This window comes from Falco rusticolus, chromosome 15 (genome assembly GCF_015220075.1).
Source record: "Falco rusticolus isolate bFalRus1 chromosome 15, bFalRus1.pri, whole genome shotgun sequence".
Taxonomy (NCBI): domain Eukaryota; kingdom Metazoa; phylum Chordata; class Aves; order Falconiformes; family Falconidae; genus Falco; species Falco rusticolus.
Window position 1 is genome coordinate 22,044,506 of NC_051201.1, and position 21,387 is coordinate 22,065,892.

General features: G+C 46.1%; 1 protein-coding gene across 5 annotated transcripts in view; it reads left to right on the top strand.

Annotated features, from left to right (window-relative positions):
• The window catches only part of NLRC5 (NLR family CARD domain containing 5), a 48,622-nt gene that overhangs the window by 20,497 nt on the left and 6,738 nt on the right, over nucleotides 1-21,387 (top strand). For 4 of the 5 annotated variants that reach the window (XM_037408785.1, XM_037408786.1, XM_037408784.1 and 1 more), the window contains 29 exons: nucleotides 44-133; nucleotides 736-801; nucleotides 1,833-1,910; nucleotides 2,639-2,722; nucleotides 3,759-3,839; nucleotides 5,073-5,162; nucleotides 5,284-5,331; nucleotides 5,892-5,966; nucleotides 7,020-7,103; nucleotides 7,901-7,984; nucleotides 8,884-8,973; nucleotides 9,076-9,138; nucleotides 10,205-10,288; nucleotides 10,767-10,850; nucleotides 11,483-11,572; nucleotides 12,522-12,587; nucleotides 13,088-13,171; nucleotides 13,248-13,331; nucleotides 13,953-14,039; nucleotides 14,494-14,574; nucleotides 15,086-15,169; nucleotides 15,549-15,632; nucleotides 16,285-16,368; nucleotides 17,030-17,113; nucleotides 17,206-17,289; nucleotides 17,992-18,075; nucleotides 19,007-19,090; nucleotides 19,945-20,028; nucleotides 20,943-21,026. In XM_037408785.1, coding sequence (XP_037264682.1) covers nucleotides 44-133; nucleotides 736-801; nucleotides 1,833-1,910; nucleotides 2,639-2,722; nucleotides 3,759-3,839; nucleotides 5,073-5,162; nucleotides 5,284-5,331; nucleotides 5,892-5,966; nucleotides 7,020-7,103; nucleotides 7,901-7,984; nucleotides 8,884-8,973; nucleotides 9,076-9,138; nucleotides 10,205-10,288; nucleotides 10,767-10,850; nucleotides 11,483-11,572; nucleotides 12,522-12,587; nucleotides 13,088-13,171; nucleotides 13,248-13,331; nucleotides 13,953-14,039; nucleotides 14,494-14,574; nucleotides 15,086-15,169; nucleotides 15,549-15,632; nucleotides 16,285-16,368; nucleotides 17,030-17,113; nucleotides 17,206-17,289; nucleotides 17,992-18,075; nucleotides 19,007-19,090; nucleotides 19,945-20,028; nucleotides 20,943-21,026 — 2,349 coding nt within the window. The remainder of the gene's footprint in view (nucleotides 1-43; nucleotides 134-735; nucleotides 802-1,832; nucleotides 1,911-2,638; nucleotides 2,723-3,758; nucleotides 3,840-5,072; nucleotides 5,163-5,283; nucleotides 5,332-5,891; nucleotides 5,967-7,019; nucleotides 7,104-7,900; nucleotides 7,985-8,883; nucleotides 8,974-9,075; nucleotides 9,139-10,204; nucleotides 10,289-10,766; nucleotides 10,851-11,482; nucleotides 11,573-12,521; nucleotides 12,588-13,087; nucleotides 13,172-13,247; nucleotides 13,332-13,952; nucleotides 14,040-14,493; nucleotides 14,575-15,085; nucleotides 15,170-15,548; nucleotides 15,633-16,284; nucleotides 16,369-17,029; nucleotides 17,114-17,205; nucleotides 17,290-17,991; nucleotides 18,076-19,006; nucleotides 19,091-19,944; nucleotides 20,029-20,942; nucleotides 21,027-21,387) is intronic. The other variant, XM_037408787.1, reaches the window with a different exon arrangement.

Here is a 21,387-nt window from a genome sequence, read left to right on the forward strand (position 1 = left end):
GTGGTTTCAGTGACCAGCTAATTGCCTTTTTTGTCTTTCTTAGTCTCAGTCAAAACCGCCTCTCTGTTAACGGCATTTGCAGTCTGTTGAAATCAGTAAATACCTGCCAGACGATGATAGAGGTGCAAGTCAGGTATGTAGGTCTTGACTAATTTCTGAGGTTAATCCTAATATACAAGTCTGAGAATTAAGTTCTGAGGTTTCTGTTGAATCACCTCAGTAGCGGGGCAGGTGAAGAACATGTTCAAAGATGATTACTAACACTGACACTTGGTAATATTGTTGCTGTAAGCTGATTTTATCTGAGCCATCAACCAGAATTTGAGAAGGTACAGAATTGTGTACCCTTTCATGTGCGGGGGCAGTTTTACACTCTTTCCTGCTCTCTGCCCTGGGAAGTTTTGGAGTGTCTCTGTGGAGTCTGAGAACTGGTGACATCTGGAGTAGAGCTGGAAGTTCTCTCCTATTACTTCCCCTTGGAATCCTCCTGGCGTTCAAGTGTAACAATTTTGTCTGCACTTTCTCTAACAGTTCGGAGAAACTAGGTCATCTGATACTGCATAGTTTGATCCAACCAGGATATAAAACTATTGGAGATTATTTTTTGTTGCTTTGGGAGTGTTTGATGTGATTGGTGTCACCAAAGAGTTTTGCAGAGCAAAATCAAGCATTCCTAAAATAAGAAATCCTGTAAATAAGACAAATGTGACAGTGATTGATTCTTTCTCTTCACAGCCTTTGTCGTGAGATTGCAGTCCTGAGGTTTTCAGGAGACAGAGAGTTTGCTTCCCATCCTCCCAGGTAGAGTGTGTGCACACAAGTGGTGTTTTCTTAGCATCTCATTTAGTTCTTGCATCCTGTTTCAGTACCGAGGGTAATAATTCATCTCACAGTAGTTCTTTCCCCCTCTCCCCTCAATATAAATGTTGTACTTTCTCCTGGTTTTCTTAACCACTTTTGAAGTTCTCCACTGCCTTCTATAGTGTTTGATCATGTTTTATCTCTCTAGGGAACACTTCAACCCACAGCATCCTAAGCAAAGCAGGCTGTTTAATGTCAGCTGTGCTATCTGATAATAGCGAACAGTAAAACTAACAAGTGAACCCCACACCTCCAACCCACATTCCAAAAAGATTCACAGATCCGTGCACGTTTAAAGCTATCTAGTTCATTCCACTATGCATTCTGGATCATGGTACTCCTAAATCAGAATGAATTTGGAGGTTTATTTTCCCCAGAAAGTTATGGTTAAAGTTGCTTAACAGAGATGTTTTGACTGAGAAATCGTTTTCTGTTGCTCCTGGAGCTGTAGGTTCATTTATTTATGCATTAGTTCTCCATGGACTGAGCCCACTGTAAAATAGCATTTCCCACAATACACCTGCATCCCACTTCTTAGCCAGGGAGAACAGCAGGGCTATCATGGGATGCATCCCAGTTGTGCCTACGCTTGAAAGAGAGTGGCAGCCTGAGACACACGATCTGTGACTCCTTTAAGGCACCAGGTGACAATTCTAACTCAGCTATTTTAGAATTTGGATGTTCCATTTATTTATGAAGTCATTTTTTTTTACACAGATGTGGACTCTTCACAAAACGTGTTTAGGCAAAAGCTGAATTCTCCATCAAACTGTAGGTTAGATGGGAAAACTGCCTTTTCCCCTTCTCCCCAGTTGCCTGCATGCTCAAGTATTTGGCTAACCACTGAAAGAAAGAAGAGTTTGCTATTGGCAAGATACAGGTGTGGGCTAGAGCCAGGATAGCCCCAGGAACCTGCCAAATTGCTAAAGCAATGAAGTGTTTTACCCTTGTCTGGTTTTTTGGTCACTTAGGGAAGAGCCTGTGTTGTCTGCTGATGGCCAGCGATATGGAGAGGAGAACCAGATGCCTACTACCTCCCCCAAAATAAGGTACCATGGCAATTTTCATTGTATTTCACACACATCCTATCTCTGGATCCTATAGCTGATGTAACCTGCATCTCCAGGTTTGAATAGTGACTCACAAGAGAGCTGGTAAAGGTCCCTTCAGTCAGTCGTTCGTCACTGTGTTCACATTCCCAGCTTGCAGCTCTAGGAGCTCTGTGGTTAGCATCTGTGGTCTTCTACAGGAGTGAAAATAGGTTGTGGTTTGTGTATCTCAGCCACAGAACTGGCATGGTGATTGTACAGTTACTGCTACATCAGCTCCCATCATGTGGGAGCTGGCGGTGACAGACCTTGTGATGCTGGGGGGGGTTCTCTACTGATACTTGGAGGAATGCATCCTGAGCTGGACCTCTGTTCAGATGCATGTCAGATCTTGCTCTTACTCCAGCACAGAGTCCACCTGTCTGTTTTGTAGGCTGCAGTGAAGAAGGAAGAAGTGTGTAAACCCTGCTAACCAGGACCTTGGGGCTCTGGTCCTTTGTTGTGTCTCAAGTTTACTTTGTCTTTTTATTCTCTGTTTGCAGGCAAGAGCTGAAAGTACAGGTTATCAGTTGTTGCAGATGAAAACCAAAGAAAAGCAAGATATTTTAAGGGGTTTTTTAATTTAATTATTGTCTTTTCATTTCTTCTCTGTTTTTCTGAAGGATTGAAGTTTACAATCTTGTTTGCAGTCCTTCAGACCTGGCCTACTGATTTCTCTTTCCCTCTAGACTGACAGACAGTCATTTTCAAGCCAGTGACCTGGAGAAGTTGTGTGCAGTCCTGAAAGAATGTAGCAGCATCTCTGAGCTGGAGTAAGTCCTTCTTAACTCTTATAGTCTCTATCTGCAGTTCTTTGGGATGTGGAAGAAATGCCACTCGTTTGTTCTGCAATGTTATACGGAGAACAGGGTAGAGATGTAGCCTTCTGAAAGGCGTAGCTTCACATGGGCTAATATCCTTTGCCAAGGAGACATACGGTTCTAGTGCTCTTTTAGGGCAAAGGTTACAGGACATAAAGTCTAGAGAGGCACTGTTTGATCGCTTCGCCTGACTTCAGGTATTACAAAAGCTGTAAAACCTCGTCCTGCCATTTTTGTCTTTGGGTCATTTGGCAGCAAAGCTGCAGAGGCTGAGGAATCCCATCCAAATCAAGGGTGCGAGCCTGCGTTTTTGCTGGTGACCCCACATATGGTGTACAAGGACCATCAGCACCAAAGCGCTTTCTTCTGTTAGCGCTGCGTGCGGGGAGACATTCTGTTTGCTAACACCAAGAGGTGAGCAGGCCGAGCCCAGATGGAAAGGCTAGCCAACACCCCCCCGGCATCTAGGTTTTGAGGACAGAACATGGGCCAGCACTAGCATGTAGTATATGGACCACCACCTGAGGGCTGGCTATTCCTTAGGCCTGGCAGCCTGTGGAAAGGTTTTTAGGCTTTGCTCTTCTTAAGCAATCGTGTTCCTTGATCTCACGTGGGCCACAGCCCCCTGCAGTCCTTAGGCTCTAATATCAGAGCCTAATATCCTTTTCCAAGACTAACCCGTGGCTCCTCCGTAGGGCCTGTCCAGGTTGATAATTTCTGAGATTAATTCTGCATTAAAAGGCGCTGTCAGTCCAGGGGAGTCTCTTGGTGGACACGAGAAAAGGATGAGCCTTGACCTAAGTTTTTGGCTGTCTTGCAACGGTTAATTCCAGCCTCTGGCTTTAGTCTTCAGTGGTGAAGGGCAGTGTGTGTGTTGTTTTGATTAGGGTGCCCATGTTCTGCTTTCAGAGCTCTTGTTACAAAGAGCTGATTGTGCCTATTGGCTTTTTTTTTCTATTAAAATTAAATGCCTTTCTTTCAATCCTAGCCTATCACGTAATCATCTGGGAGATGAAGGTTTGCAGATGTTACAGTTCCTCCCAGATCTGAAAATGTTAAGTTCTCTCAAGTGAGTAGCTCCTGTTTCTCCTTACTCGTGGATGTTTTTTTATGGGAGTATTGATTGTGGAAGCACAGTCCACATTTGGGAAGGGCTCTTCAGAATCGAGTGCAGTTATATTCAGTATCTATTAAGGGTAGATCCCCACCTCTAGTCCAGAACAGCTTGACTCCACTTGAAGCTTGATTCAGATCAGTGCCCGAGAGCTTCTGTACTCAGTCCTCCATGAAGGAGACGGGAGTTCTGGTGTGCAGCCGTGGCACCTGGTTTCTAAAACAGGCTGAGTTCTTTAGCAAGCCACTGAATTTTTCCTTTCCTGGTTCCTCAACACGAGGGAGAGCAGTCCTTCCTCTCCTGAGGTGGGCACCTTTGGATGATAAACGCTGGGGAGCTCCAGTTTCAGCAGCAGAGCCTGCATTCAGCTGCAGTGGTGGTTATGTTTATCTGCGTGTTTTCCCTGACATTCCCATTGCAAGTGCACTGGACAGAACTGTGGCTTAAGGAGTATAGCACCATTCTGCTTTATTGAAAGAGATATTTATTGTTCCTGTTTGGTTAATTGAACTGTTCTCAAGCCAAGACCATTCCAGTTACTAAGAGTCTACACCCTCTTGTCATGTCAGTGCAATGAAACACGCTGCTGTTACTTCTCTGTTTTTTTTTTTTCCCAGCGTCAAGCACACTGCCCATGGTCACACTAGATACTGTGATAGACCCAACAGACCTGACCATGATCTTAATTAGCGTGGGTTTGTACTGCCATGACTGCAGTTACAGCTAAAGAGTTGTTTTCGCTTTTCATTGGTGTCTTGAAATACAAGGAATTCCATTTAACCATAAGAAAAACTTGTGTGGGAAGGAAGCTCCATCACTGGAACAGATTGCCCAGAGAGTTTGTGGTTTCTCCATCTTTGGAGATGGTAAAAACCCAGCTGGACACTGTCCTGGGTGGTCTGCTCTAGCCTAACCCTCCTCTAAACAAGGGAGTTTAAACAGATAATCTCCAGAGGTCCATTCCAGCCTCGTTATTCTGTGATTCTGTGAACCCTAAAAGTGAGTGACAAATTTTAAAATATACTGGGGTGAGTTGTGTTTGCAAAACTGTAGCTGGAAACACAGGCAGAAGGTGGCAAAGAAGCAGTCTCTGAGAGTGTTGCACAGCGATGGCTGTTATCAGGTGGTGCAGTGTAAATTGCTAGTAGTTTTGCTTGCAGCAGCTGATTTCATCTCTTCTTCCTGTAGGCTTAATGACAACCAGATCTCCCTGAACTCTGTGTTTTTCTTAGCACAGTCCTTATCTACACTGGAACACGTTAAAACAATGAACTTCAGGTATGACTCATACTTTTCCTATTTGTTTGCTATTTAAAACCTCAAAGTGTGGTTTTTGAGGAGTGATACAGGAGTGTGTGTCTTCAAACTCCACCCTAAATATGCTCTTCTCTGGTTACAGCTTAGGACACACACAAGTGGTTCATCTAACCTTTTGGGAAAGAATCAGGTAAAATCATACCCGCTCATCTGTCTAAGCCTTCCAGAATCCTCCTTATGAAATCTTAAACAGGTGGTGATGTGTCAGTCCCTGAGGTGTGCCAATTAAAGAGCCATTTGGCTCCAAACTCCAGCCAGGGTGGTGGAAGCAGGGTGAGCTGTTTCGTGGTCTAGTGGAAGGTGTTCCTGCTCATGGTAGGGGGTTTGGAACTAGGTGATCTTTAAGGTCCCTTCCAAACCAAACCATTCTATGATTCTGTGATTGATTCTTAGGGCTAATTGATTGACAGAAGCTTGCGGGTATGGAGCAGACAGCAGTATTCAACTGCTGACTGGAGCCGAGTGCTGAGGGGGTGCAGAACTCTCTGGAGGCTGGAAGAGAGATGATAAGGCTCTTTTTATTTCTGGAGATGATGTATACCTAATTCTGGCAGGTAGTGAGAAAAGACAGACTGGAGCATGAGGCCATTGCCACCACCTCACCCTGTTCCCCAGCTGCAGTGCTGGGAGTCAGCTACGTGGGGGCAATAGCATCAGCACAACTCACGGGGTAAACCGTTCTTTCCGCAGGGGCAGAAGTACCAGCAGATGGAGAAGTAGCTTCCCGGCATATCCCAAACATGACGCAAAAGGACAGTGCTTTTGGTATGGCACCCCCAGCTTCCTTTTGTCACCCAGGAGCATAGGGAGAGATGGCTGAGGGGTCTATATCTGTGGCATAATGTGTGGAACAGACCCATTGCTCCAACTGTGTCTCCTCAGAGAGCCGTCTTTTGCCTTGCCTGCCTTTGGCGGCAGGCTTGGCTCTCCTGGAAAGCAGATGTTCCTTTCTTCTGCTTGTATCCCATCATGACTGATTCCACATGAGGCACTTCTGGAAAAGGTGCATCGTTAATATATCTCTCTTCCATCCTCTTCCCTGCTGAAACTGGTGAGGGAGGCCAGTCCCTTCCAGTTACAAGGGAGAAGGTCTTGGGTGGTGTAATTTGGCAAAGCCTTGAAGAGATTGGGCCAGCTGGTGTCAACCCAGGCCAATAGGCGTTTGTACTTTGAGGTCACTGGAGGGGCACAATGATATGCCAGAGGTGGCTGGGTGAATAATACACCCTTATGGGATAGAGTTGGGATGTCCACTGCTATAAGCATATATGGGGAAATAGAGCATCTTTTGCTTGGCTAGGCTCAAGGGGATTGTCTGGCTTTCCTGCAGAGGAAGTTTCTACCTGTAAATCATGAGATACAGATCTGGCTGGCTAGTACATTCATCCCATGGAGACCTGCCAGCTTGTCAGCCAGAAAGGTTTCTGTGTTTTCCTTGTTAGAGAAGGACATAGAAGGCACCATTCCCGGCCTTGCTCTGGGAAAGCTGAGACACTGCTGAGCAGGGAGAGATGCTGTCCAGTCTCTGAGACAATTTGAGTACCAATGATGCGGCTCTAGGGAGGCAACACCCAAAGTGGTGTGGTATTTTGGTGGTGGACTGGCCCTCTTGAATCAGCTCAGAGCTGGTGAAATCATCTGGTTGTCACAGGTTTTGACTTCTCAGTCCTAGACTGTGGGTAGCAAAATATATATAGTGGAAGTGAGGGGGTTGTTATGGGCCTTCTCCTAGGATGGGAAGCTCTAGGATATGAAGGAGGTGTTGCCAAACCGTGGTCGTGGGAAATGTTTAGTTCCTGAGTGCTTTGTTTGCTTCAGTCTCAGGGATTGCAGAGTGAGTCCGGAGGACATGACCAGGCTGTGCCAGATACTGGCTCAATATCCGCAGCTGACAGAAATTGAGTAAGTGTTGTGCACTTGGCAACCCTGCCTGCCTGTCTGTGTCCCCAACCTGCAGGTACAGTCGGTGTTCAGGCTAGCAGCTAGTGTAAATTGGCTCTCCTCTAGCCTCCCAGAAATCCCCACAAAACTTCATCCAGATGCTTATACAAACCCACCCCTTCAACTGCCCTCTCTGTTTGGTTTGGCCTCTCCTAAGTCCTACCATGTCTGTGTTTAAACACCTCAGAACACGTATGTGTTCTTATAGTCTTCCTCAATCATGTGGCTAGACACAAGTGTTGTCACCAGTTCCTCGAGACCCCGGCTTGCAGTATAGCTGGAGCAAGAGCACCTGGCTGACTAAGCCATGAACCAAACTCCTGAAGAGCTGGTCACTCCAGACAGGAGCTGGGCACCAAGAAAATCAGAATAATACTAGTCAGAATAAAAAATGAGTAATAACAAATAAAAATAATGTAATCTTTTTTTTTTGCCACGCCATGCCATGCATGCCATACCCTTGGCGCATGCATGAAATGCATCAGTAGCATCATTTTATAAATTTACAGTAATGGAAAAGTAAGACTTTTAAAACTGGAATGTTAATTGGCTGTAGGATGTAGAGAAACATGGAGATCAACCTGTAAGGTCTTAAATCTTGCTCAACTTTCAGGGCATTTCTAGACATGCCCTTTCTCAGAATTTGCCCATAGCACCACCATGCACGTGTGTGTGTGCATGTCCATGTAGATTTTATAGAAATATGTACAAATTGTCCCAGTTTTTTCTTGGAATTTGTTTCCTTCCATGTTTTACAGTCTGTGTGGAAATTCATTGAGTGACCAGAGCATTGAGAAATTACTGAGATTCCTGCCATACCTCTGCCATCTGAAATTACTGAGGTAATGTTTGTGGTCCCTGCTTTGATTGCTGACATGAAACATTGGTTTGGAGAGTGCTAATACCACAGCATATTTTAAGAGCATTAATTAGTAATTGTAGATTAACACGCTGGGCAAAGAAAATGCAGAAACTCACACCCATTCATGTCTTGCTTCTAGAACCAAGGCAACACTGAACCTTTTTTCCTTTATGATCTATAGAGTGGGAAAAAAGGGACAGGAGGAGAAACACCCACCCTAGAAGGAGCATCCTGGGTAATCCTCACTGAGCAGGTCCCATGGAACATGTCTTCCAGCATCCATAACAGATGTAGGACTTGCTGGTTGACACACCGTGACAGCACACCACCTGTTTGTGTGGTCAGCATCTCATAGCTCTGCCCCTGCGTGGATCTGGCATCTGGCCACACTTGACACCAAGTGTTTCCTGGCAGCATATCAGCCATGTAGGCTGGGGATTTAGGCTAGAGAGGTGCTGTAAGGGACTAGGGCACTCCCACCACATGGACAAAAAGCCCAGAAGGAGCTTGACCATCTTTTACAAGATGCAGCATGGAGGAGCTGCAGTGTTTGGAGAGACCAGATTTACTCACTCAGGAGGTTGCTTCCAGTCTGGGGCATCTCTAGTCCAGTAGCCCTGAAGAGGAGTTGTTCAGTGTAAACCCTTGGTCTGTACTCCCTTTTTAGTCAAAGGAGATTAAAGTAGACTCTCCCTTAGTTCAAGGAACGCTGGGTGCCAATGCTCAAAACTTAGATCTTTGCTCACTGATCTTGAGTTAAACAGGGTGGGTTCAGCCTTTTGTATCTCAGAGTAAACAATGGGAAAATTGGGCCACGTGTGTCAGCACCTTTCTTCTTGGGAACTGATTTTGTTGTTCTTTCTTTCCCTTCCTTTTCAGTATTAGGAATAACATGTTTTCACCACATTGCACTGTTTTACTCATCAACTCCATCAACCTCTGTGAGCGAATCACAATAGTAGAAGTCCGGTAAGACAGACTGTTTGGAGCCCAGCTCGGCTTTAAAGGGTCTACAGAGCTTGTCATCCTTGAAGAGCATTGCTGAAGGACTGTCTTTTGTGTTTGCTTCAGGTCAAGTGAAAATGCTCTTTTGCATTTAGGAGCAAGCATGCAAAGCCGAAAGACATCCTGCAGGTACTGGCATACAGCATTTAATTATAGTTCACTTGTTTTGATTAGGTTTGAAACAGTAGTGCAGGTAGCCAGATCTCCTGTATGAAGAACTCATGGGCTGGTAGTCAAGGAGCTTGGGCTGGTAGCTGAAGCTCTGGGACTCAGTTCAGCTGCCTAAGTGCAACTCAGTACCATTTGGATGCATTGGGATGGCACAGTCCCGTGCCTTTCTTGAGTGGCTGCTGGACTACTCATGATCATCCTGAGTGGCACCAAATTCTGTTGCACAAGCAACTGAACTGAGCCCCAGCCACTGCATTTTCCAAAAGCGTGCCTCAAATTCTGGGTGATAATCTCCATATGGAGTACAAGTCTTATGAGGAGCAGCTGAGGGAACTGGGCTTGTTCAGCCTGGAGAAAAGGAGACTTTGGGGAGACCTTCTCACTCTCTACAACTACCTGAGAGGAGGTTGTAGTGAGGTGGGAGTTGGTCTCTTCTCCCAAATAACAAGTGATAGGACAAGAGGAAATGACCTCAAGTTGCACCAGGGGAGGTTTAGAGTTGACAAGCACAGGGCACAGGCTGCCCAGGGAAGTGGTTGAGTCACCACCCCTGGAGGCATTTAAAAGACATGTGACACTTAGGGATGTGGCTTAGTGGTGGACTTGACAGTGCCAGGTTAATGGTTGATTTGATGATCTTAAAGGTTCTTTTCAACCTAAATGATTCTATGATTCTATGATTGTATATGAGCACCAGTGTGATGTGTATACGTGTCTGCAGCTCTCTGGGAGTCATGGTTGCTGGGTGCCCCTGTAAAGACTGTAACATGTCTCCAGTTAGGCACCAAGGAGACGGCAAAAAAATGAAAAGATCTGTTTCTCACTTATGAAGTGGGGTTTGTCATTACTAACCTCAGGGAGGTGTTTTGAGAAGTACCAAACACTGGCACAGCTAAGGGCATTCATCTCAGTGCATGCTGCACAGAGACTGGTCTGAAAATGCAACTGCTGATGGGCAGCTCTCGCTGCTCAGGCCGAGCCTGGTCGCCGGCGTGCTTTAACTCTCTTGCTGTCTCATATGTAGGCTGACGGACTGTGCCATCGGTCAAGGGCAGATAGATGAGCTCTGCAGAGTCCTGGAGCAGCGTGGGTGGCTGGCAGAAGTCGAGTAAGTGGGGTTTGGGTTGTTTCCATGACCTTGAACAGGAGTCACTGAGGGAGAGCTGGGTTGGGGTGGTTCGGCATCGCTTGGGGTTTCCCAGCCTGTCCGTGCATGTGTGTGTTCTTGTTCAGACTATTTAGAAACAAAATTCATTAGTAATCATACAGGTCCTTTATGTATATGTTTTTTAAGAAGGCTTGAGCTGGTGGGACAACTTCCTTGGGTTTTTCACTCTGTGGCTCTTTTGAGGCATTTGTTGCTTTGCCTGAGCTCTGAGCTTGTGTTCAGAGCTCTTCATTTGAGCTTGCTCTGGAGCTTATGCACGAGGTATTTTGTAGGGTAGCAGTTTGTTTTATACAGACCTATTGGCCAAGCTGGGATTTAAGTCCAGGAATTTTAGCTTATTTCTTCAAAGCTGCTCAGAGGAGCATTGCTGCTTAAAAGGCTGAGGTTTGGTTGGCCACCTTGTTCTTCTGCCTTTCAGTCTCTCCAGGAATCAGCTGGGAGATGAGGGCCTGAGGTGCTTCTTGGACCACTTGCATCAAGTGCCTGTTACCTGCTCCCTCAAGTAAGAAAATATACCATGAATCTGACATGCCCTAGCAGAAAGGTGTTCACACAATCCCTGCTGAAGCTTGTTGTCAGGCTTCTTGCCCACTCCTGCCTTGGGAGGTAAGGTCTGAGTGATCCTTGAGCACAGCTCAAGACCTCCAGGCCAGGGTGACTCAGGGTCTGATCCAAAACCTGCTGAAGTAACTAAAAGTCTTCCTTTTGGCATCAGCAGGAGATAACGAGGCCCAGAGTGGGGTAGCGTGACAGAAGTTGGCCCAGTCCCCCAAGTTTTCCGTTCATCACTTTTCTGTGTATGTTGTCCTCTTTGAATAACCGAAGGGCCATAGGTGCTGTGAGCTTAGCTGTGCCCTATGTCAGCCTCTCCCCTTCCCTTTCTGGGGGGGAAGCAACTGCTCCAGCAGGTAGCTGCCTCTGCAGTGCCAGAGGCCAGTTGCACTTGCTGTGTCACCCAAGCTGTCAGTGCTGTGCCTTGGAGGGGTTTGGTGCATTTAGCGCAGCCAAAGGGGCCCAGCACCCCACAAACTGCTCTGCCTTTGGTGCCAGCTTGAATTCTGCCTCTGTGGCTGAGGAGCCTGGGGACAACCCTGAGTCTTAACACCTGAAAAACCTTCCTTCTCTTCTGTGCAGTCTCAGCCATAATAGGATTTCTCAGGATGGAGTTCTGCATCTCATAAATGCCTTTGCCACATCTGGAAATACCAGCGAAGTTCAAGTCAGGTGTGTGTTTCCCCTAAGTAATTTCTGATTATTCACTGCATGTTTTCCTCTTAATTATCAAAAGATTTTGATCTTCAGGTAATAATGACAAGGGCCATATTTTCATATAAGTGCATGCAAAGCTTATGTTCATGTCTGTTTCTACTGGCCAAATGTAGCTGCCAAGGAGGAAGCAAACAGAAGCGTTACTCCATGGGCCAAGTTATTTCTGTGTACAGACACAGGTATTCAGCTGTAGTAATTGTTGTCACGTATATATCTGTAAGTGAACCTCTTTGAGGCAAAAATCAGTGTTTGTTTTCTGAAAGTGTGGTCCCTGATTCACATCAATATATTGAGATTTCAGAGTGAGTCTGTTGAAAACAATTTCTGATGTTCTTTACTTGGATTTGTGTCTTTTATCTCCTTTCCTCTCTGGCAAAAATAGCCCATGGCTCCTGGGCTTGTTGCACTGGCATGAACTGCTTTTTCTCACAGATTCAATTCACAAGGCTGGGCCGCACTGCACATCTGCCCTTATCAATGTTTATGTTCATGTAGACCAGCTGGTCTGTCATGAATCAAATTTAGCCAGGTCATTTCCATTCATTCCTGCAGTTAAATGTGAGTGCTGAATCTTTTGGCTGGGCTATTTTAGAGCAGATCCGTCTCCTGTTTTAGCTCTCCCCATGGCTTGGCAGAGAGTGCAGGGACAGGAGGAGGCAGACAAAAGCAGATCAGATCAGGATTGCTTCTCCAACCACCGGTGCTGCTTTATGCTAATTTAGCATTAGCAAAACCTTATTGAAGCATTTTCCTGGGCTGGTAGGGGGAGGTGAGCTGGGTCAAGTACCTGTGTCACTGCTGCACTGTGTTGCTTGTGCAATTTGATGTCTCATTAAGTTCTGAGCACCGGGAGAAATAGTTTGAATTTCCCTCCAGATCTTACACTTGTGTCTTCTCTGTGCAGTTTGTGCTCCAAAGCAACTTTAATCATCAAGTTGACAAGCAGAGATGACCCAAGAAAGATTTTGAGGTAACAGTACAGATTTTTTTTGTATATTTTCTTTGACAAAGGCCATGTCCTTTTTCTAGGGATAAGGCAGACAAAACCTCTTGTAGTCCCTAGCTCCTGATGTGGTGGTATTTTACACGAATAGATGATACATTTCCTTTGATTCACATTTTGAGAAGAGCTTTCTCACATCACAGAGGATCCCACATCCCTTTTCTCTCACTGATCCCACACTGACTGTTCCTCACTTTGGAACCTGTACATGAGCTCACAGTCCCTGTCACAAGACAGGGTGCCACAAAAAGCCGCACCATTAGCATACACACATGCTGTATCAGAAAATCTCAACAGATGCTTTTGAAGTGTTGCCACAATCTTTTTTGAAAGCCGTGCAAGGCATTTGTTTTGCTGCAATCCTGCTTTCTCGGTGGGGAAAGGTGGTGATGCCTGAGATTTCTGGGTCAGAAAGCCTGAACTGTTTGTAAGGAACTAAGACTGTTCTCTCTCTTGCATCCTTTCAGACTCGCAGAGTGCAACTTTCAGCCAGAGCATTTGGAAAAGTTGTGCTTGCTCCTGGAAAAGTGCACTGGTCTGACAGAGTACATGTAAGTTAGTGGCTGCTTGGACCCATTTGAGTGGGCTCATTAGTAAGCCTTTCATTACAATGACCTTTGGTTCTAGATCCTCAAATAACAACGTGACAGTCCAAGCTGCAGAAAGGCTTTTGCTTTCACTGAGGAAAAATCTGCATCCTCTGAAAATCAGGTACTGTGTTACTGTGCTGTTTTAGATACTGATGTGGGGCTGGTCTGATCACCTAGGATCTCCTTTCATCAAAACCAAAAGTGAACTGTGCTTCTTCCAAAGATAGGTAGCACTGGCCTGAGAAATCCCCATGGATGACTCTGAGTTATTGGTATTTTGGCTTTATCTCCTTGATTCCTACTAAGCATCATGTAAAGCTGTGGCCATAAACTGTGCTGTCTCTGTAGACCTCTACCTGCCTTTACAAAGAAGGTTGCTAGTTCTGGGGAACACATTCCTACTGTGTCCTCACCCGAGGTCTTGCCAGAGCATCCCACAGTTTGCCTGGGTAACAAATTCTTTGCTTCTCCCAGAATGTGTTGCATTAGAGCACAAAGGGCAGGCTCCCTCTTATTGCTGTCAGTGGTAGGTGGGCAGAAGGGAAGCTGATGCTGGTGTCCTCTGCAGGGAAGCTGCTTCTTTGTTTGTTCCCAGTTTGCATCCTGTTTCCTATGTAGACATTATTGTGATGAGCAAAGCAGCTTTTCCATGAATATTAGAGTGCTGTGCCCTCAGCTTGCAGAGGCAGAGATGGATCTGTGCTTGTGAGTAAAGCAGAGCTGCCTGTATTCTGCTTTGCAGCATAGAAGAGCCATGGGTGTGTGAAGAAAGTGTCATGAACCTTCTTGAGCTGGCTGTGCAGGCCTGTGGAAACATTACTGAGATCACGTAAGTAGCACCTCAAGTTCTGGTATCTTTCAGATATTTTCTTTTAGCTCGATACTTTAAAGGGAATGCTATTCAAGCCAGCACTTTAACTCGATCTTCTGTTCTTTATTCACTGTCTCCAGTGCATTTGTAAGCCATTAGCCAGCTTGCAGCAAGTTTGACCCGAATGTCTGGCACAGAGAAGTGATTAGGTGTGTGGTTGCACACTTCTGAAGGTTTAGTGGAAGGGAGACCATGTTCCTGGTCTCCCTTGGGAGAAAGGGATGCCCAGACTAGGTTGGCTTTGGAACTGGTTTAAACATTGCAAACCTCTTCAGAGATGGTTGGTTAGGATTTGTGCACCAGCATAGTCCTGCCCCATCCAGTCCTCCTGATTTTTCTTATGAAAAATGGCATTTGCTCTCCCTCAAGAGTTCACAGGCTTATGATGTTTTCTGGTGCTCCGCCTTTCCAGGATATGTAAAGATAAAACCCTCTTCCAGCTAGGCGTAAGGTTCCCACACTGCCCGGAGAAGGTGGAATCAGTCGTTAGCAGGTGAGAAAGTGACTATTTGTCATGATTTTCTGCTTGTTCTGAAACTGGCCGTGGGGTGAAAAATATCTTGAGTGTCTGGGGCTCTGGTCTCCATAGGTTCAGTCTCTGAGTGCCTCTGTGCCCCACATGTGGAAGGAACCTTATTCACGTGCATGTGTCTTTCAGGCCACCCTTCTTCAGGCCTATACTGGACCTGCATGAGGTAAAAAATCTACCAGCCTCCCCCACAGGACCAGGAGCACTCAGGAGATATGAACGTGTACAGGGAGAACAGCATTAGTGTCTTATTCCCTTTGTGTGGCTGAAGAAGGCAGCAGCTGGTTTGTGCAGTTGGCGAAGGGTTGTTTCTCTACACTGGACTCTGTGGTGTAGGTGGAACATGGCAGGAGACCCCAGGGTGGGCATTTGCAAAGCTGTGATCTGTTCCTAACCCTGGCCCTAAGGGGCACCAGATGCTGCAGCGACCATCTGCTGGTAACTGGCAGTTGTGTTGTGTATTTGTATCCTGCAGATTGAATCTGTACGAGCCAGAAATCAAGCACGCTTGCTTCTACCGAAGAGTTTGCGAAAAATGTGCTCAGCTTCAGGAATTGAGGTGAGTTGCCAGGCATTGTAGAGGATTTTTTGGGGAGGGGAGTAGCTTGTCCTTGTGTTTGCAAGAGAGCACACAGCAGGACAGGGCAAGGTCCCAGTCCCTGCAGTCTGGGTCCCCTACTTAGAGTGTTTGGATGGAAAATAGAAAAGACACATAGACCTAGTGGCTTCCTGGGCTATCCTTTGAAGGCATCTAAATCTCTCCCCTGCGCCCAGATAACCCATACTCTCTTATCGTGACTGGGAGGTCCCATAGGACCTTGCCAAGTATCAATGTTGTGACACTTCTTTGATGTCCCAGTACTGGTGTGCTTTAGTTGTGGGCTTGGTACAAACCTTTAGTCATCAGTGGACATAACCCAGGTCTGTTGTTCTTGCAGATGGTCTCATGTTGAGCTCCACAACGATGAAGCAGAAATGCTAGTCAGGATTTTGCTACCTCTTCCAGAGCTGAAGAGGTTTGGGTATGTCCCCGTCTATGGTCCTTTCCACATCTTTATCGTTTGCTCCGCTCTGTGCCTCACCCCGATCCTCTCTGAAACACGCTGTCTGGAATATGGCCGTGAGCTCTGTGACCTCTCCTGAGCTGTGTCTATGTTGCAAACTCAACAGCTCTCTACAATTCACGCTAAAAGTGGTTGTAGGGGCACCATTGTGCATGTCTAGAGGTTTTTTCCTCTCCCCTTTTTTGGAGTGAAAGCAATTTGAGACTGAGACCTTGGCTGTTGCTTACATTGTAGGTAGCTTTATGCCACCCTGCTGTGTAAGAGGGCTTCTCCCGGTGTTGAATAGCATTTGGTGCTTTTCACAGCCCTCTTAACGGCCTGTAAGCGAGAGGCAGGCTTAGAAAGGGCATCTCTGCTGAGAAGTGCTGAGGGATGGCTGGCCTAGGCAGAGACTGTGCTGCTTGGTTCAGGTACATGTGAACATTTCTGAACTACCTAGTCCTCATAGTCCTGCACATGGGAGGTGTGGAAATATCTTCAAACTTACTGGTCCCCAATGCCTGTGCTGGCTGGGGTTTGGGATGGGGCAGCTGGCCTGTCAGTCAAGTAAACTCCTCTTTCTCAGTGTGCTGAGACCGGACCTTCTTACTTGACCCTTGCTGTTTTGCAGGCTGACCTCTAGCAGCATTACACCAACTGGAATTGATTACTTGATCATGGGCTTGCAGAACTGCCAGGCCATTGAAGAGCTCAAGTGAGTGTAGTGTTATTGAACTGTCCAGAGTCTGCCGGGTCTTTCTAGAAGCTTTACTTAAACTGCAGCCTCTCTTCTGCCTGTACTGTGAACAGATGTAGTTTTGCTGGTGGCTGGAGGACTTCAGAGAGGAAAGAAGAAACAATTCCTTTTTGTTTGCAGTGAACAATGAGTGAGAGAGATAAAGGGAGATCAGTAGTCTGGCAGGGAGTGTCCAGTGGAAAAATCAAGTGTTTTGGTAGTGTTTTTTGCATGGATTTTGTCCCAGCTTGGAGGCAGTGTTTCCTGTGCAGCAGTCCCAAAGCCAGCATTTCAGTCCTGGAGGGTGATCTGGTGGCCTGCACACAGGTGGCTTTTCCAGGCACCTACATCCTTCTGTTATGAAGTGCCTCTGGACCATGTGTGTCATTGTTGTGAGAGCTTTGCCATCTTGTGGTCACAGTGGCACCTTGCTCCATGCAGGGCTGGGTTCCTGCTCCAGAGGTTTGGGATTCTCTTGGTATTTTATCAGGATCCAAACATGCTGAGTAGAATTACATTAGAGAGCAAAACTGATAACTATTCACAGGGACTAGAATACACTCCCACTTCTCTTCCACCCTTGTTCTGATCTCCTCTGCCCGTGGGTAGTTAGTTGTTCCTGTGTTATTTCATCTTTCAGCCTGGGCTACATGAAACTCAGCAGTGCTGCCATTTCTAAGCTTGCGCTGGGACTTCATGGAATGCCATTTCTGAAAAAGCTTATGTAAGTATGTGACCGCAGCTTGCCTCTAGCCTGGGTTGTGATACTGAATAACAGGAGCTTAATGTTCATTTTCCTGGTGATGTTGTTTCCAGCTTGAACCATAACAGTATTGGTGATGATGGCTGCTCCAGACTCACAGAAGCTTTGAGGAATATGCACTACATGGAGGAAATCAAGTAAGTTCCTTCTTTCTTGCAGACTTTCACCAGCAGAGAGGTGACCACTAGTGCCAACATTTGGAGAGACCCCAATGTGCTTATATACAATGTTGTAACAAAAGCAGGGAGGTTGCAGGATACTTGTGTATAAGGTACCTTAGGCTCAAGGAAATCAGAACTCGATGTTCAGAAGAGGAGAATTTGGTCTAACCCCACTCTATGCAGTCACGTAGAAAATGGATTAAACAGCCTCTGGGTTTAAATCTCTGGAATCTCAAATCCAAAACAGGGCCAGAGGCCCCCTTCTTTCCTGGGAAAGCCTCAGACCCAGCACTTCCCCACTCTGAAAAGATCTGAATCCTGAGTCAACCCCAGGCTCGCTTTGCCTTTTTTTCCTCTTTCTCCAGCCAGATGCTGTCCATTCTCCACTGTAGTAATTTGGAAAATAATAACCACCTGTTGCCTGTCTTGGTGTTCTGGCTGAAGTAATTGCCCATCCATTTACAAGATCCACTGATTTTGATTGTTCTTTGCAATTTTTTTATAATGCCTCATTAACAGCTATTAGTATTTCACGAGATAGTTGAAAGAAGCAGCGATTTGATTCTGCTGCCAAGATGAGAGGTGTCATCCAGCAGATGGGAGATACTATAGAAGATCTTGTACTTTGTCTGGCACTTAGCATTTTCCTTTACAACAGCCTGCCTTTCTTCTTTAAAGTTTAAGCCACAACAAGATTGGAGATCCAGGCCTGATAAATCTAGCTGCTGTCTTGATGGAAAAGCAAAACCTGAAGAGAGTCGAGTGAGTCCCTCTGTTTTGTTTGCAGCATTTCAGTTATGGCCCCAGTTGGTGAGGAACCCTGTGTGGGAAGCCCTGTGCTGCCTTCATTTATACAACATCCTGCCTTCCAGTGTTTTCTATGTCGCGAAACCCTGATTCAAAATTTACTGAAACAATGGAAGGTGTTCCCTCCTCTGCCACCCCCACCTACATCTGGGACTGGCAATGACTTCTTCTGCCAGGGCAAAGAGTGAAGGTTATGGCCATGTCCTCATGCAGTCACCCCCAGAGACAGCGGTGGGCATGTGCCAGCTGTCAGTAGCTGTTTGAATGGAGAGGTCTCTGGCTCAGTTGTGTCCTGGAAAGTAAATCTGCAAGCTTGTGGGGAAATCATACACATCTCATATCCACACAGTGCCTTTCCTCGGGCTGTGTAGGGTTCCCACTGTGGCGGCACCCAGCATTGCTACACTGCTTTCTTTTACTAGCAGAAGTAGAGGTGAAATTGAGAATTTGTCAAAGCAAGGATGCAGTCTTTAGACAAGGCTGTCTCTCGGAGACATGGATTCAAACTGTCCTTTCTCCAAGGGAACAGAAATCAGAGCATCCAGGCTGTTTGTTAGGCTCAACTCTGGGGTATGCTTTGTAATTTTTTGAAATTAAATGACTCGAACAAGGAAAGGAACTTCCCAGTTGTGTCTGGGAGAGGGGAAACTTCTCCTTTCCCCCAGTACCTGCAGGGACAGGAGTGACAGCACTTGACAAAACCACACTACAAATCCCCGGGTCGTTTTCCAGACACCTGTGCCTCTGGACACACCATTGCAGCCCCATGCAGTCCGTCACTGCAGTGACCCAAGTCTCCCATCACACCAAGCAAATAGGGTAATATCTTAACCTGGCACATTCTGGTTCTTGTTCAGTCACTGAGAATCTTTCATGCTTATTTTAGCCTTTCAGGGAACAGTCCTAGTCCTGCTGGAGGGAAAAAGCTGATGGAAGCTTTTGCCTATTGCAAACACATCGAGGAGTTACTGTAAGTGTGTCATTTCCAATGTCCTTTCAGGAAGCTGGGCAAAAATCAAGGCACAGAAACTAAATCTAATATGGCTCCAGTAAAGCCACGATCAGTTTTACCACTGATTCTTATGAGAGCAGGGTAACCCCTCACAGCTACATGGGATAGGAATGTGTGGTGCTGGATGTGGGACACTTAGGGATTAGATGTTCATGGAATCTCTCAGAGATTCCCCAGAACCGTACAGACCGCATTAGTAGGGAAGAACTGAACCTGCAGTTTCATGGCAGTGTCATGGGCACAGGGGCTGCGCAGTGCCTGTGTTGCTGAAGAAATCACCATTGATCTATATAGCTGCAAAAATGAAGGGAAGATCACAGATAGAGGCTTTACTCGGCCAGATGTATAATCAGTCATTCCATTCCAGACCACTTCATAGAACGTACGTGCCCTGCCGTATTAAATAAATAAAATTTGAAAAACAACAAATGAGAAAAAGTTACAGTTAAAATCTGGAGCTGTTCATTTAACCTTCAGGTTACAGTGTACTGGACTAAGGGAACATATTTAAAAATGCAGTTTCAGTTTAATCCCAGCTCAGGACAATTCAGTCAGAAAGGGACATCAGCATGCTCCTGAGAAGTACAAGTTAGTTTTACTTCCATGTTTAACTTCTGCTGCAGGATTACAAAACCTTGTTTTCTTTCCTCCCACCCTCAGTGTCCTTTGAATCATGGACATGAGCTCCTTTCAGCATAGTCCCGTGCACGTGTGGGTGAGGAATGGGGGTCCTGTACACGTGTGGGTGACACAGGTGAGGAATGAGGCTCTGTAGTTCATTGCCAATAATACTTTATTTCTACTTCTTCCAGACTATCAAGGAATGGTTTTGGAGACGGGACGGTAATGAAACTTGCCCTCTGTCTGCCTCACATGACCAACCTGAAGATTCTGCAGTAAGTGTCATCTTCTGCCCCAGGAAAGCTGGATATTCTGGGAATATGTGGAATGGTTGAAAGAAGGCATGGGGAAAAGCATAGACTGCAGTAGTGCACTGGTCTCTTGTTTAGACATTATTTTAAGTGTCTCAGGATTGGGAAGCCCTCCGCAATTACTCTGCTGCATCAAGTCACATTAACTATTCTTGCATAATCTCTGGCAGCATTAACTTTAGAGATGAACCAGGTATTGTATAATTGTAAAATAATTGTAAAATAACCCTTAAAACTGGTTTTGAGTTTGTTAGCTTCTGATGCCTCTGGCTGTCCTCTCATTCTTGAGTAATGTAAGCATAAATATGAGCACCTTTTGTGGTCCCTCACTGTTTTGTGCAAGCACCTCTGATTCTTTTTTCCCCATGAACTCAGTGGTGTTATATTTTTAAACCTTTTATGGGAGTCTTTCCAGGGGTCTACAATGTAGGTCTTTCTCATACTGTTTTACAGTAGCAAAGCAAGAAATTGGTGAGCTAGAAGAGCTCGTTGAGCTCAGTTAGCCTGGTGGTGTGTTTTGCAGCCTGTGCCTAAGGTATTGGTGGTACTATGCAGCCTTTGCTTTTCAACGACTGGCTGACTGTGCTCCTTCCTTGTGAGCATGGGCAAATTCACTGAACTTACATGTCCTTAGGGCCAAGCGCAGCTGACAGCAACAGGAGCTATGTGATGTGCTGGCCATGTTGCTGGCCCCCCACTGTTGCCTCCCTGTTTTCCAGGCCCCTTTGTTTAGACTAATCCACAAGGTTCCCAGGTTATTACTAGCACTGGGCACTGGTTCAAAAGAAGTAGCAGTTATCTTCTTGGCAAGTTAAATGGAGCTTTTGTTACAGCTTCATTCTAAAATAATCTTCCAATGCTTATGTTTCTTTTGTTAGTTTGCAGAACAATAACATTGGGCCAGCAGGAGGGATGGAGCTGGCCAGAGCCCTGGTGGCATGTGGGTTGCTTGAAGAGATAAGGTAAGGCCATGGCAGGTGCGCTTGGGACGGTGCCAGATATGTGGACTGGTAACTCTGCGGGTGGAAATCATTTCAGCTCAGAGGCCTGAGGCTGTCCTGTAGGCTCTTCCCATGCTCAGGGTGACTCTGCAGAGGGCGATCCCTCCACCCATCCTAGACACCTTCCCTAGGATGAGAGGAGATGCTCTCTGAAGGCCACTGCTGCACCCAGCCTGCAGAGCAGCTTAAGTCACTTTAGATGTTCAACCTTGTCTGCCAGTGCTGTTTGCTGGGCTTACCTTTGAACTGCTGTATGCAGCAACCTGGGGGGTGATAGAATTCCTGACTGTGGAACTGGAAGGGTGGAGGCAATGTGAACTAA